Source organism: Mercurialis annua, linkage group LG1-X (genome assembly GCF_937616625.2).
Source record: "Mercurialis annua linkage group LG1-X, ddMerAnnu1.2, whole genome shotgun sequence".
NCBI lineage: Eukaryota > Viridiplantae > Streptophyta > Magnoliopsida > Malpighiales > Euphorbiaceae > Mercurialis > Mercurialis annua.
The window spans coordinates 14,098,710-14,114,636 of NC_065570.1; the positions used below are offsets into that span (position 1 = coordinate 14,098,710).

The window sequence follows — 15,927 nt, forward strand, 5'->3', positions numbered from 1 at the left end:
ATGTTCAAAGCTTTCCTAGAGATCACCAGTTTACTCAAAGACATCAAACAGACAGTATCGTTACAATCGCAAGAGCCCAAATCAACAAAATCATCTGCAGAGAAGTCGACGTCATCCTTAGATAAGGGAAAGGAACCGCTCGGACTAGAAAAGACGCCGGACAACTCTGCCCAGAGACAAAACGCCCCCATAACAATCCCGGACGAGGAAAGGTGGATGGAAGAACAACACGCTCCCAAGGAAAGAGAAGAACGTCTGGAGGAAAAAGTACGTCAGGTCATGAGCAGGCTCGGGATAAGATGTGAAGACGTAGATACCTCCCTTCGGAGTGATTCACCTCTTACAGATCTCATCATCTCTCACGAGTTCCCTGCTAAATTCAAGTATCCTCCAAATTTGGAATCTTATGATGGGACCGGTTGCCCCAAGAGCCATGTGCATAAATTCCAAGCAGTAATCAATGTTCAGACAAACCTGGATCATGTATTGTGCAAACTGTTTCCCACTACCCTGAAAGGTCTGGCACAGGAATGGTACCAAAGCTTGAAGCCAGGCTCGATACAAACATTCAAGCAATTCTCAGGTTTATTTCAGGCCAGATTCGTAGCATGCATTCCTCAAAAGAAGTTGTCCACGGACCTGCTAGCCATCATGCAAAGAGACGGAGAAACACTCAGGAAATATATAGAAAGGTTCAACAAGGAGGCGATGCAGATAGAAGAACTGAGTCAGGAGATCGCCTATACAGCATTGCTCAACGGGACCACTAATTCAGACCTGAGAAAAGAATTGCTGGCTAAATCACCAAAATCGTTCACTACGTTGATGACCATCGCGCATACACAAATCCGAGTGGATGACGGACAGAGAGAGATAGAAAACCGGCATGGACGGACGGAAGAAAGAACATTCTCAGAAAGAAGGAATGGGGATAGATCGCCCATAGGAAAAAGGTTCGGGGAAAAAGGCAGCGACCGTTTCAGAAATAAGAGAAAACGGACGAGGACAGGCGATACACCCCCCTAAACACAACCAGAACCAATGTATTATTTTGGGTGAAAGACAACCGGGAGAAGGTCAGGTGGCCAAGAAAAATGAATGCCTCATCAGCCAGGAAGAGGGACAACAGCAAATACTGTGAATTCCACAGAGATAACGGCCACACCACAGATGAATGCTGGCACCTGAAGGAAGAAATAGAGAAATTAATAGAAAGAGGCTCCCTTTCCCAGTTCGTGAAAAGGGACGCCGAAACCAGGGAAATGGAAGCAGAAAGAAAGAAAGAAAGAAAAGAAGAGACCACCAGAAGACCTAGGCCGGACCCAGCAGGCGTGGTCAACGTAATAATGGGCGGATCAACCGGAGGAGACAGCAACACCACAAGAAAGAAAGCGGCTAGGACGGTCTATTCTGTCAGCCCAAGTGCACCAGAAGCAAAGAAGTTTGGAAGCATATCTTTTTCAGAAGGTGATAGCCATGGCTTATCACTCCCCCACGAAGACGCCCTGGTTGTCAAGGGGCGACTAAACAATTTCAAAGTATCCCGGATGCTTGTAGACACGGGAAGTTCGGTCAACATGATCACGATGGAGGTGTTTGGAAGGATCGGACTAAAAAAGGAAAGTTTGACACGAGTATCCACTCCATTGGTAGGACTGGGAGGCAAATCTGTACAGGTGGAAGGATCATTAGAGATAAGCATCCAACTGGGGGATGGAGAGATCTATAAAGAAGTCCGAGCGGAATTCATGGTAGTCAATATGGACTTCGCCTACAACGCAATCCTGGGAAGGCCACTACTACACGACACGTGCGCATCCATTTGCGTGAGGTACTTACTGATGAAAATCCCGACCAGGGAAGGCGATGCAGAAGTCAGAGGATGTCAAAAATCAGCAAGAGAGGCATACTTTACGGCCCTCAAAAAGGTTCACGTAACTTTGTCAGTGTTAACAATGGAACCTCCAGAAAGGACAGAGAAGGCAGAACATTATGAGCGAACCACGAAGATAGAGCTATCCCCAGGAAAAGAGATAGTGGTCGGAGACGAGCTGGAGGAAGGGATCAGGCGGTCTCTGACAGAAAATCTCAGAGCACTGGGAGACTCCTTTGCCTGGACAATAGACGAACTGATCGGAGTAAACCCGGATGTCATATGCCATCGGTTAAACATAGCGGCCGACTCAAAGCCCGTGGTACAAAAGAAAAGAAGACACTCACCCGAAAAACAGCTAGCCATTGCAGAAGAAATCGCCAAGTTGAAGGAAGCAAACGTGATCAAAGATGCTTATTACCCAAAGTGGGTGGCCAACGTGGTAATGGTGAAAAAGTCCAACGGCACTTATCGAATGTGTGTAGACTTCACAGATCTAAACAAGGCATGTCCTAAAGACAGTTTCCCATTGCCAAGCATCGATCAATTAGTGGACTCCACGGCGGGCCACGCCCTATACGCGTTCCTGGACGCCAAAGCAGGATACCATCAAATACCCATGGCATCAGAAGACCAGGAAAAAACGGCTTTCGTAACGGACCAGGGGTTATTTTGTTATAAGATGATGTCGTTCGGCCTAAAAAACGCGGGAGCCACATATCAGCGGTTGGTGAACTTCATATTCAGAGATCAGATTGGAAAACACATGGAAGTTTATGTGGATGACATGATTATTAAGAGCGTCAGGACTGAAGACCATCCAGAGGATGTGAAGGTAGTCTTAGAAACGCTGAAAAGATACCAATTAAAGCTAAATCCGGAGAAGTGTGTATTTGGAGTACCAGCAGGAAAGTTCTTGGGATACATGGTCTCCCAGCGTGGGATTGAAGCCAACCCAGATAAAATTGAAGCAGTCCTGAAAATGGCACCACCTCGGACCATTCACGAAGTCCAGAAACTCAACGGCCGGATCACAGCCCTAGGTCGATTCATGTCTTGCTCGGCCAAACGATGTTTACCTTTCTTCAAAACCCTGAAACAGATCAAGAACTTCACATGGACAGCAGAATGCCAGCAGGCGTTCGAGGAATTGAAAAGCTTCCTCTCCTCACCCCCACTTTTGGCGAGACCAGATCCGGGCGACGTATTATATTTATACATCTCTTGCTCTGACGAAACAATAGCAGGAGTATTGGTATCGGAAAAAGGAGGAGAACAATACCCGATCTACTACATTAGCAAAGTCCTCAGAGATGCGGAGCTAAGATACCCAAAGTTGGAAAAGCTGGCGCTATGTGTATACACCGCCACCATCAAGCTCCGACATTACTTCGAAGGACACCAAGTCATTGTACGGACCGACCAACCATTACGAAAAATCCTCCAGAAAGCGGAGACAAGTGGACGCATAGCAGAATGGGCTGTCAAAATAGGAAGCTTGGGCGTTATCTATGAAGCTCGAAAAGCACTGAAAGCTCAAGCACTAGCCGACTTCTTCGCAGAATTAACATTCAAGGAACCCATGGAGGACAAAACGACTCCCTGGGAGATACACGTCGATGGAGCAGTTTGCGGAGAAGGAGCGGGTATCGGAGTCGTGCTCAAAGGACCAGGGAGAGTCCAAATGGAATACTCAGCAAGACTCGAATTTCCATCTTCCAACAATGTTGCGGAATATGAGGCGCTGATAACAGGGTTGCAATTGTGCGAAGAACTCAATATCTCCGAAGTCCAGATCTATAGTGATTCACAACTGGTCGTGAACCAAGTCTCAGGGAACTTCGAAGTAAAAGAAGCTACACTGAAGAAATACGCCAAGCAAGCCAAAACCTTCTTTGCCAATAATGGGCAATCTTGGTCGTTACAGCAAATACCTAGAGCAATGAATGGAAGATCAGACGAATTGGCAAAGTGGGCAGCAACAAAGAATTACGATTCAATGAGAAACATCCCTCATGAAATCAAACGACAGCCTAGCTTCCAAGAAGAAATTGAAGAAGGCGAAGTACTGATGGTAGAAGGAGAAGAAACCTGGATGACCCCCCTCACAGCATACTTGGCTAATGGAATACTCCCTGAGGATAGAAAGGAAGCCAAAAGAATAGTGATACTATCATCAAAGTTCGGAATATACAATGGCCAGCTGTACAAACGGTCATTCACCCATCCCTGGCTAAGATGTGTGAACAAAGAAGAAGGAGAGTACATCATGAAAGAATTACATGAGGGGACTTGCGGAGCACATGACGGAGCATCAACACTGGTCAGGAAAGCCCTGTTACAAGGCTATTATTGGCCCACGATGAAAGAACAAGCTACAACGCTAGTAAGAGGATGCTGGCCTTGCCAGCAACATGCTTTGGTACCAAGAAAGCAAGCTTCAGAAATGAAACCGATCGGCAGTGCATGGCCCTTCGCCCAGTGGGGTATGGATATCCTAGGACCTCTCCCTTTGGCTACAGGACAACGGAAGTTCCTGGTAGTGGCAATCGACCACTTCACTAAGTGGATAGAAGCAGAACCACTGGCGAAAATCACCCAGCAACGCATAACTAACTTTTTCTTTAGATCTATCTTGTGCAGGTTTGGAATACCGAAGGTGCTAATCACAGACAATGGAAAGCATTTCGACTCAGCGAAATTCAGAAAGTTCTGTGCCGAATATCAAATCAATTTGAGGTTCACCTCGGTTTATCATCCACAATCAAATGGGCAAACCGAAGTGGCCAACAGGATTCTACTGGCCGGACTAAAAAGAAGATTAGACGAATACAAAGGAAGATGGGTAGAAGAACTCTACAGCGTCCTATGGAACTATCGTACCACCCCTAGGGAATCAACGGGCGAAACTCCATTCGCCCTAGCTTATGGAACGGAGGCTGTAATTCCTGTAGAGATCGGCGCACCCACACCAAGGACAGAGGACAACCAGCTAAACCTAGAAGAAAACGAAGAAGAGCTCAGGAACAATCTGGATCTCCTGGTTGAAAAAATCAACAGATCAGATACCAGGATGGAAGCCTACAGATAATAGATGGCCAAACATTTCAACAGCCATGTAAAGAAAAGAAAATTCAAACTAGGCGACCTCGTCATGCGGAAGACCGAAGTCAAAAAAGGAGAAGCAGGAAGCGGAAAACTGCAGCCAAACTGGGAAGGACCTTACACCATCAGCGAGGTCATTAAGGAAGGAACATTTAAGCTCACTAACTCCATGGGAAGAATCATACCAAGGACATGGAACGCCAACAACTTGAGGAAAATTTAGCGACAATGGGTCACCATCCAACATGATTAGTTATTCCTTAAGAATTAACATAATTAGTCGAGCGATGTTTAGTTTCAATATTGTATTTCAATTTCTCCAAGTGATGTTTAATCACAGCATTGTGTTTCAATTTCTACAAGTGATATTTCATCACGGTATTGTATTTGAATTCATGCAAGTATTTTAATTTACCCTTGCTCGGACGAGGAATTTCCACAGATATCGTCTCTTTACCATAATTATTGATTATTTAAAATATTTCCAAAGAGGAGGACTGACGAGTTCATTCCCAAAAAGGAAAATACACGGTCAAAATATATATCGCCCAAAATAAAGAGAACACAGAAACTAGCTATCTCAAATATAAAGGATGCAAAAAAGATATATATTAAAAAGAGGGTAAAAAACGCCCCACAAAAATTACAAGGGAAAAATAAAATTCCTAACAAAAGAAAATATACAAATGTACAAAGTACATAACAAAAAAAAAAGAGGAAAAAGGGAGGGGCTCCTAAAGCTTCACATCCTCAATCTTCTCAGGGAGAGCTCCCTTAACCACCTCGGAAGCAGCGGGGTCAGATAATACTTCTTGCAAATTCCCCACAACTGAAGAAGCAGCGACAACAATGTTGCCGGACCGGGTAGGAGAAGGGACGTCGGCTAGACTAAGAGGATCGGCCCCCGGAAGAATAGAATCCAAATCAGAGGGCCTATCCAATAACTCCAGAGCAGCATAAGGGCGCTCAGAAGAAATAATCAAACCGAAGTCCTTCTCCTCAGGACTACCTCCCAAACCAGGAACGAGAGGCTTCTCACCAGCCTTAGCAGGTTCCTAGGCCCCTTGGGCAGACTGCTTAGCGACCTCCGCAACACTTCCACCCTTTTCAGACTTGATGGAAACAAACAAGTCTTCGGGGGAATCTGGCTCGCTCTCACTGTTGACCCCAGAAGGAAAGCCGTACAAAAAGTCAACGTCACCATCAGGATGACGCTCTAAGTAAGTACCCACAATGGCCTCAGTAAAATCAGTCAGATCGTTGGCCAGCTGGGCGGTATTGCGGCGACGCCTTTCCTTCTCACGAGTCAGTCGACCCCGCTTCAAATAAAGCTTCTTCTCAGCAGCAGACACCTTCTCAGTAAGAGCCAGGACGGTGGTGTCAAATTCCTTTTTTAGCTCCTCATAATCACTCCCCTTGATCACCACCTCCGCCGATAAACTCTTATTCTCCTTTTTAAGGCGGGCGACCTCAGCAGATAGCGCCTGCTGCTGTTTAACGGCACTCTCCCTTTCTTTCGACAACCGATCCACATCGGCGAGAAGAGAGGTTTGCTTAGGAGCACATCCGCCATGCTCAGCTTTAAGGGAGTCATGCTTCCCCTTCAAAAGCTTGTACTCCGCCCTCAGCTTGACTAGCATATCCTCGTCATTCAGACGGTTTGAGCGATATTGGCGGAGGGCGAAACCGGTCTGGAAACAAAATAAAATAAAGTCAATAACAAAAGAAAAAAGAGGAAGGGGAGGAAAAAAGGCACGAAAATAATCACCCTTAGCAGGCCGGTAAAGCAGTCGTCGATCAGCACGTCGTCCGGCCTTTTCAGATAATAATCAACATCAGAAGGGCAGCAAGAACCCCTAAAGATGTCAGCCGCAACAGCCGGACAACGGCTAGTGGCCTCCATCCCGTATTTTTGAAGGATGAGGTCGACCTGAGTCACCATAACGTCCTTCCGCGGCTTCTTCATGGAAGGACCCTCCTCAGCAACATCCTCGCCCCCAGAAGAAGGAGCTCGTCTCTTCGAGCCCGAAGAAGCAGGCATTACAGCTGGAGGAGGAGGAGGAATGGACTTGGACTTCTTCTCCTTCGAGGGAACCTCCACTTTGTTCTTCCCTTTACCAGTGTAAGAGGGAACAGCAGCGGAAGGAGGACTCAGAACAGGCTCCCTAATTGCAAAACTAGGAAGCACCACCCTGGAAGCAGCGGGAGGATTTGGGGCAGAGCCATCATCCTTCTGGGAAGAAGATAGCTTATCTCCAGTCTGGGAAGGAACATCGCCCACCTTCTCTTGAGGCCCCTTCCCAACCTCGGAGAGTTTCGCAGAGACAGCCTGGGCGAGAGCTTCCTTCTCCCGCACCTCTTTCTCTCGGCGAGCTCTTCTATCCTCCATAACCTTCTGTTGGAGCTCTTTGAAGTTAACCACTGAGAATTCCAAGAAAATAAACAAATATCAGGAACTAAAAATCAGAATTCAAAGAGAACAAAAGCTTCATGGTACAAACAAGGTACCCGAAGGACTAAGGGGCATAGAAGAAATATTAAGGGGAGAAGAAAGAGGTGGTTCGCCCCCATCAGGAAACTCGCCCTCGTTTTTAGGCGAGGTTTCCTGTTTATCATCATTCTTCTTCTTCTTCTTCTTCCCCTTCTTGCCACTCCTTACTCTCCTGCTTCTCTTGGAAGCAACGCCTTGATCCCAGCCAAAATAATGATGAATAAGCTTCACCACATGAACCTTCTCGCCATCCCGGAGCAAAAGCAGCGTTTTCTGACCATCCTCGTTCAACTTCACCTTGTCCAATTTCCTAGGACCTTCCAAAAATACATTGGCGATGGAGCCCCAACCCCCTTCCTGTTTAGCAATCACGAAGGAACCTTTCCACCGCTTTAAAGAATTGGGAAGGCCACAAAAGGGAGATCGGCCGGGTTGTAGATAGAAGAACTCATCACTTTTCTTCCTCCCAAGAGAATAAATCGCCCGAACAATTTCATAGCCAACCGACCTCTTCAGATGGAGCCCACGAATGAAAATCCCCGTCAAGTGGCGATGGGCGTTAGGATGAAGTTGACCTAAAGGAATTTTAAGATGGTCAAACACCATCTGTGTAAAGCCATCAAGTGGTAGCCTCAAGCCCGCCTCAAAATCTTCTATAAAAATCAACTGTTCGTCGTCACCTAGGACTTGGTCAACAGCCGAACCTTCAGAAGGAATCCGGAGCCCGATGGTGGGGGGAATCTCGTACCTCGCCCTAATCCATACAAGGGCACTTTGACCAAGGACAATGGGCCACTCGAACAAAGGTTTTTTCTTGCCAGAGGACGCCCCAGGAGACGCTTTACGTTTTTTGAAAGCTTTACGTTTTTTCAAAACATAATCCTCCTCATCATCGCCCAACTCGCCCTCGTCATCATCAACCCCTCCCAAGGGAACCTCGCCTCCCGGTTCTTTGTCACTAAGCCCTAAAGGCGCATCAATATCTTCCACAGGGGGCACGCCCTCCTCACTATCCGGAACCACCTTCTGAGATAACCTTTCCTCATCAGAACTCAAATCAACCAGCACCGCAAGAGGAGTAGGATAAGGAGAACCACTAGAAGCGCCCCCAGAAGAAGAAGAAGGAGAAGAAGAAGTAGTAGAGGAAACCTCGGAAAAAGACATCCTAAAAAGCGCTAACTGAAGAATAGAGCAGAAAATAAAAAGAACACTAGAAGAAAAGCAAAGAAAGCTAAGTCACTTACTGATGAAAGAAGAGAATCTGGCACTATATAACTCGAAGAAAGCCTGTTTAGAAAAGATGATTAGCAACGATGAGAGAACTAGACAAAACAGAGAGCAAGAATAAAAATTAAAATGAGAAACTAGTACCTCTTTTATATGTCAAGTCAGAAATAGGGCACTCAAGTACCTAGTGGCAGGGAACTCCTCGAAACAATCAATCAATCAATGAAAAAAAACCAAAGGTTGCGTTCTTTTATATGCCAAAAAACGCTTGAAATTCGTAACTGCTGAAGGAAACGTTTGAAATTCAAATAATCTCGAAAAATCCGGAAATTTGAATTTTGAAAATTGGCGCTTCAAGTCTTTGACTAAGCGAGATCATTAGGGGGGGGGGGGACATCTGATACCGACCTAAGAATATCCGAACTCCAAGCATCGCCTAGGAAACGCTATACTCGCCCACTTTGCACCCCGAAAGGAATATCGCCCAGATATGATATAAATATCGCCCAGCTCGGTCTTAATCAGACTTCGCCCGATCGATATCAAGCTTACCTCGTCCACTTCGTTCCCTTATCTCCACTACCCGGGATAATCGGAGAACGTGCCTTAACCATCATCAGAAATCGTGGGACAAACCCACGATTTACCAGATGACAACTGCCATAAACTCACTATAAAAGGAAGCCGCAGAATGCTGGGAAAGGTACGCAGAAAAAGACTTAAACACTTCAACACTCACTTACTCACTAAAAAACCCTTATTGACTTAAGCATCGGAGCGGCTTCCAGGCTAAACCAGCCTGGGGTCCCTTGAGCTTACATCTGTTACTTGTGCAGGAGAAACAGTACGGGCGACCCTTTAAGATCGACCTGTATCACCCAGTCAATCTCACATTCACACCGAGTACTACCCCCACGCCCAGGCCAGCCCCAATCACTGAAAATCAAAACCCCACACCAGCACAGATAGTAGAATACATTGAGTTCCATGCTCGGCAATTAGCCTTCCTTCAACAAGTGCAACAAGGCCACACTCGGCCAACAGCCCCCACCAAATCTCAAGGCAATATTACCACCCTACCGTACATACCAAACCCACCACCTCACCCACCAGAATTTTACCAAGGCCAAACAACGCCAGAAGAAGCAAACCATGAGAAAAATCCACAAACACAGCAGAACCCAAAGGAAGGACAGGGGATCCAAACCGGGCATAAAACGCCGGAGGGACAGAAAAAGACCCCAAAACGGGTAGACGAGGAAAGTGTGCACAGCTCGGGCGCGGACTCAGAAAAGAAAAAGAACTTAGAACAGGAAATCACTGAAAGGGTGAGAACTGAAATGGAAAAATTCAGAAGGAAAGAACCGAAGAGTACAAGCTTCCTAAATATTGGAAACCCATTGTCAGCCGAGATACGAGATGAGCCTTTCCCGTTAAATTATAAGACACCACAGCTGGACGATTACAACGGCACAGGGACCCGATCACACACTTTGAGCTGTTTTCAGGTGGTTATGATGGTGCAAAGTTTGTCCGAAGCTGCCGTTTGCAAACTCTTCCCAACAACTCTGAAGGGACCAGCGACAATCTGGTACCAAAGTCTGAAAGAAGGCTCTATCTGAAGTTTCGACGAGCTAGCGACAACTTTCCGAACTCATTTCGCACCAAGAATACAACGAAAGAAGAAGTCCAGTGATCTCAAACTTTGCTATCAGAAACCGGGGGAGAGCCTGCAAAGCTACATCGGCAGATTCAATGCCGAGGCGGTCGAAGTAGGAAACCTGAATGACGACACCGTGATAGACGCAATGAAGGATAACACAACAATGATGGCATTCCGAGACAACCTGATAACAAATCCGGTGTAAACCTACTCCCAGCTCATGGACCGAGCTTGGAATTACATCAATCTGGATGAAGAACAACGAAGAAATGCTACACAAACAACAACACAGTTTCAAACACCGAGAACAACTTTTAATCCACCTGCTAGGCAAGATCGATTTAGGCCAAGAGAGCAACGGCAGTGTGTTCCACCACGAATGGAACCACACTGACCAGTGAAAGTAGAAGACCAAGCCTTCATCCCGCTTAATACGCCGAGATCACACATCTTAATGTGGATTCAAAACAACAATGAACCAGTAAGATACCCATCGAAGCTGCAGTATGAAGGGGACATAAAGAAATACTGTCAATTCCATGATGGTCACGGCCACGTCACGGACGAATGTGGAAGCCTAAAGAAAGAAATCGACCGATTGGTACAAGTCGGTCGTTTAAAAGACTTTGTAGTACAAAATAAAAATTATAACTCGGGAGGAGGAAACCGAGGCGAGCACGGCGGAAAAAGGGAAGAAGCACCACCACCAAAAAGGCAAAATGTATCCGGAGTAATTAACACCATAGCCGGTGGAATGGCCGATCCAGAGTACAAGCGAGGAAGGCTTAAAAGACAGAAAATGGTGATGAACATATCGGTGGCCAAACCTTTACCCGAGGTCAGTTTCGGCATAGCCGACGGCGAAGGAATAGACTTCCCCCACCAAGATCCCTTGGTAATCTCGGGACTAATAGATAATTTCTGGGTAATGAGATAGTTGGTAGATGAAGGAAGCTCAGTTAACCTCATCACGAAATAGGCATACCTCGGTATAGGTTGCTCGGTCCTCAACCTAAAACCGGTCAAAACTCCTCTAGTCGGCTTAGGAGGAACACCGGTGCGAGCTGAAGGAGTGGCAGAATTAACAATTGAACTAGGAAAAGAAAACGGTTCACTGGAAGGAGGCCTAATCGGCGTCACGAAGAAATTCAAAACATTTTTTATGGTTGTAGACATGCCACAGGCCTACAATGTGATACTCGGCAGACCAATGCTATACAACACCGGGGCAGTCACATGCATCAAATACTTGTCGATGAAGATACCTACGAAGAAGGAGTGGTGACAGTCAAGGGAAGGCAAGACATAGCCAAACAATGCTACTTGGTGTCAATGAGATGTACCAGAAACCCTCGCTATTGAAACAATGGAGATACCAGACTCAGATGAGGGCAAGCTCGAACCCCATGGAAAGCTGGAAAAAGTCAACCTAGCAGGAGTAACACCAAGATCAGTCCAAGTAGGCGCTGAACTACCCGAACAAGTAAAGAAGGCGATAACAGACATGCTAATAAAAAACGAAATGGAATTTGTCAACACCTCGGGCGAGATTGAAGGGGTAGATCCGACAATCATCTCGCACAAACTAAACATAGACCCAAAACACAAGCCGGTCAAGCAAAAGAAAAGAGCCTTTGCAGTAGACAGACAAATAGCAATCAGAATCGAAGTAGACAAACTACTAGCGGAAGGTTTCATCAGAAGAGTGTATTATCCGGAATGGCTGTCAAACGTCGTACTCATAAAAAAGCCAAACAGTAAATGGAGACTATGTATAGACTTCACAGACCTAAACCGAGCATGCCCCAAGGATAGCTACCCTTTGCCAAACATTGACCAACTGGTCGACTCAACAAGTGGTTACGAGGTCTACTCATTCATAGACGCTGCCCAAGGATACCACCAGATACCAATGTACAAAGAAGACGAAGAAAAAACAAGCTTCATAACCGACAACGGCACATACTGCTACAAACAAATGCCATTCGGATTAAAAAATGTCGGGGCAACCTACCAGCAGTTAATGAACTTCGTATTCAAGGACTAAATTGGTCAAAACATGGAGGTCTATGTTGATGACATCATCGTCAAGTCCAAACAAGTAGAAGATCACGCGAAAGACCTTGAAGAAGTTTTCACCAAGCTGAAGAAATATAAGCTCAAGCTAAATCCGGACAAGTGCTCCTTCGGAGTTCCAGCAGGAAAATTCCTCGGTTACCTCATCTCTCAAAAAGGCATTGAAGTAAACCCGGAGAAAACAAAAGCAATCATAGACATGAAAGCCCCGAAAACCGCCAAAGAAGTTCAAAAACTCAATGGAAGAATTACGGCCCTCGGCCGATTTGAGAATGGACTGAAGAATGCCAAAAGTCTTTTGAGGAGCTTAAAAAATTCCTAAGTTCACCACTACTACTCGGACGACCCAATGTAGGAGAAGTGCTATACCTATATCTGAGTGCCATCAATGAAACAGTCGCATCCGTGCTTGTCAAGAAAGAGACAACCGAGCAGAAACCGGTGTACTACACGAGCAAAGTATTAAAAGGGTCTGAACTCAGATACAACAAGATCGAAAAATTTGCGTTCGCATTGGTACTAACGGTAGAAAAACTCAAGAGATATTTCCAAGCTCACACAGTGGTAGTCCGAACAAACCAACCCCTGAAAAAGCACTCGGAAGACCAGAAACCTCTGGACGACTAATCAACTGGTCGGTCATGATGGGATCGTACGGCATCAAATACGAACCAAGAACAACAATGAAGGCTCAGATCCTAGCAGATTTCGTAGCCGAAACAACAACACACGATCAACCCACCGAGGTAGACAAAGATTTGTTCAGCTGGATATTACAAGTAGACGGAGCATCAAGCATGGCAGGAGCAGGCGCAGGCATGATATTAAGGGGACCGCACAAGATAAAAATGCAAAACTCGATCCATCTAAACTTTCCAGCAACCAACAATGCAGCAGAATATGAGGTTTTAATGGGAGGATTAAGAATGGAAACAGTAGTCAAGGTCGAGTACATTAAAATTCAAAGTGATTCTCAACTAGTGGTTAACCAAGTACTCGGAGTATTTGAGGTCAAAGATCCAGAAATGAAAAAGTATGTAAACCGAGTCAAAGAATTGCTACCAAAAATTGCCGAAGAGGGTGGAGAATGGAAATTAGAGCAAGTATCCAGAGAAGAAAATACAGAGGCGGACACATTGGTAAAGGCCGGAGCAGTCAAAGAAACAAGACAGGGCATACCATATTCCAAACAAAACTTCAGCAACATCCAAAATCCCGAGGCAACATTCCTCATCAACCCTCTAGATAGATGGATGGAACACATCATATCATACATAGAAAATGGGAGCCTTCCCGAAGATAAAAAAGAAGCAAAAAAAGTAAAACGCCGAGCACCGCACTTCTCATACCGAGATGGCACCTTATACAGAAAATCATTTTCACATCCATGGTCCAGATGTCTCACGGTTGAGGAAGGGAAATATGTCCTAGCCGAAATACATGAAGGAATGTATGGAAGCCACATCTCTCACCTAGCACTCTGCCGAAAAGCAATACTACAAGGATACTACTGGCCAACACTGGCACAAGATGCAGCAAATTTGGTACAAAAATGCGAAAAGTGTCAGTATCACCAAAACCTACATCATCAACCAACAGCCGAACAAAGCCCGATAATAAGTTCTTGGCCATTCAGCACGTGGGGTATAGATATCGTTGGCCCTTTCCCAACAGCAAGTGGGCAAAGGAGATTCTTAATAGTAACAGTCGATCATTTCTCCAAATGGTAGAAGCCGAAGCTGTCTCCACCATAACCGAAGCACGAGTGCGAAGTTTTGTCCGAAGGCAAATCATTTGTCGGTTTGGAATCCCAAGAATTATCATAACCGACAACGGTAAACAATTCGACAACAAAAATTTCAGAGACTTTTGCACCGGAAAAGGAATCGATCTAAGGTTCACATCGGTCACCCACCCTCAGACCAATGGGATGACCGAGGTGACCAACAGAACTATTGTCAACGGGTTGAAGAAACGCCTAGACGAAGCAAAAAGTCGATGGGCCGACGAGTTACACAGTGTTCTATGGTCATATAGAACCACAGCAAAGGCCGGCACAACCTATGGATGTGAAGCAATGGTGCCAGTAGAAATAGGCATGCCTACCATCATAGTACAATACTTCGATGAGCAACAAAACGAAGAAAACACCAGACTTTGCCTTGACTTGCTAGAAGAGAGAAGAGAACAAGCATTACTGCACATCGAAGCATACAAGCAGAGGATAGCAACATACCATAACAAAAGGGTTAAACCCCTAACATTTGAAGTAGGAGACCTAGTACTACGAAGAGCCGATATAGCAAGAGGTAATGCTGGAGTATCCAAACTCGGAGCAAATTGGGAAGGACCCTACCAAGTAAAGAAAGTAGGAAAAGGAGGGGCCTATTACTTAACATATTTGTCAGGTCGAGATCTACCAAGAACCTGGAATGCCAGAGTTCTTAAAAGATTGTATCATTAGACAACATTCAGGTTAATCGAGTCAGTCAAGGATTTTTTCACTTGCATTCCGGTCAAAGTCAGTTGTAGGCAAGAATGCATATTTTTCCCCTATCAATAAAAGAAAACAAAGAAGAAACAAAATGTGCCAAAGATAGTAAGACAACTCAAAGCAATTGTTTTACCCGAATTATGCCATAACTTAAAACAACTCAAAGCAATTGCTTTACCCGAATTAAGCCATAGCTTAAAACAACTCAAAGCAATTGCTTTATCCGAATTAAGCCATAGCTTAAAATAACTCAAAGCAATTGCTTTACCCGAATTAAGCCATAGCTTAAAACTACCCCAAGCAATCACTTTACCCGAATTAAGTCATAGCTTAAAACAACTCAAAATAATTACCTTACCCAAATTAAGCCATAACTTAAAACGGCTCAAACCAAGTGCTTTAAATCGAAGAAAGTTATAGCTTAAAACAACTCAAGCAATTGCTTTCACCCAGATAAAACACAACTCAAAACAAGTCAAAAAAATAGCTCCAACCAAGCACAGAGATTACTAGAAAAACAAAATATATATATATAAGCTATCACTACAAATTAAGATAAACCATATCCGATACTATAAAAAACCGAAGACAAAGTTGAGCACATGAAAATAAATAAAGATAGATATAAACAGGAAGAACAAAACAAAGCAACCCGAAAAAAAAACCTGATATATCACCGGATAGAATTACATAAAAATCCCTAATCTATTACGGCTTGCGTAACATCATCAGGCAAATTCAAACCATTTCCCGATTTAGAACCACCAGCCTCCTCATAATGACTCACATCAAGCTGCCCGGGCATCAGAGGAACAGTGGGAAGATGGGCGCTTGGATCAGCAACAGATTGGGCGTTCTCCCGGTCCATCTACTCAAACTCTTTACTTAGCTGGGCCACCAATACCGTAGCAGCATCAGACACCTCGGTCTTTTTCCGCATAAGCACCTCATACATGCCGGTATCAAGATAGAGACATTCTGGATCAACATCGGGCAAC

At 45.1% G+C, this 15,927-nt stretch overlaps 4 protein-coding genes across 4 annotated transcripts; all 4 read left to right on the forward strand.

The window, feature by feature from the left end:
- LOC126665542 (uncharacterized) lies at positions 1-1,026 on the forward strand. The gene has a single exon (XM_050358368.1). The coding sequence runs from the start codon at positions 1-3 to the stop codon at positions 1,024-1,026; it is 1,026 nt and encodes a 341-aa protein (XP_050214325.1).
- A 68-nt stretch (positions 1,027-1,094) lies between these two features.
- On the forward strand, positions 1,095-4,964 carry LOC126665550 (uncharacterized). The gene has a single exon (XM_050358379.1). The coding sequence runs from the start codon at positions 1,095-1,097 to the stop codon at positions 4,962-4,964; it is 3,870 nt and encodes a 1,289-aa protein (XP_050214336.1).
- Positions 4,965-10,813: 5,849 nt separating this feature from the next.
- Positions 10,814-11,644, forward strand: LOC126665559 (uncharacterized). The gene is made up of 2 exons (XM_050358391.1): positions 10,814-11,254; positions 11,339-11,644. The coding sequence occupies exons 1-2, from the start codon at positions 10,814-10,816 to the stop codon at positions 11,642-11,644; spliced, it is 747 nt and encodes a 248-aa protein (XP_050214348.1).
- Positions 11,645-13,079: 1,435 nt separating this feature from the next.
- LOC126665568 (uncharacterized) lies at positions 13,080-14,899 on the forward strand. Its single transcript, XM_050358402.1, has 2 exons — positions 13,080-13,979; positions 14,072-14,899. Exons 1-2 carry the CDS (start codon positions 13,080-13,082, stop codon positions 14,897-14,899), a joined length of 1,728 nt encoding a protein of 575 aa, XP_050214359.1.
- The last annotated feature ends 1,028 nt before the right edge of the window (positions 14,900-15,927 follow it).

Bases quoted from the DNA above. Each gene is read 5' to 3' on its own strand.
- LOC126665542 (XM_050358368.1), top strand. From the start codon at position 1: ATGTTCAAAGCTTTCCTAGAGATCACCAGTTTACTCAAAGACATCAAA.
- LOC126665550 (XM_050358379.1), top strand. From the start codon at position 1,095: ATGAATGCCTCATCAGCCAGGAAGAGGGACAACAGCAAATACTGTGAA.
- LOC126665559 (XM_050358391.1), top strand. From the start codon at position 10,814: ATGTGGATTCAAAACAACAATGAACCAGTAAGATACCCATCGAAGCTG. The intron at 11,255-11,338 runs GTAATCTCGGGA...ATCACGAAATAG, and splicing joins TCCCCCACCAAGATCCCTTG to GCATACCTCGGTATAGGTTG.
- LOC126665568 (XM_050358402.1), top strand. From the start codon at position 13,080: ATGGGATCGTACGGCATCAAATACGAACCAAGAACAACAATGAAGGCT. The intron at 13,980-14,071 runs GTACAAAAATGC...TTGGCCATTCAG, and splicing joins CACAAGATGCAGCAAATTTG to CACGTGGGGTATAGATATCG.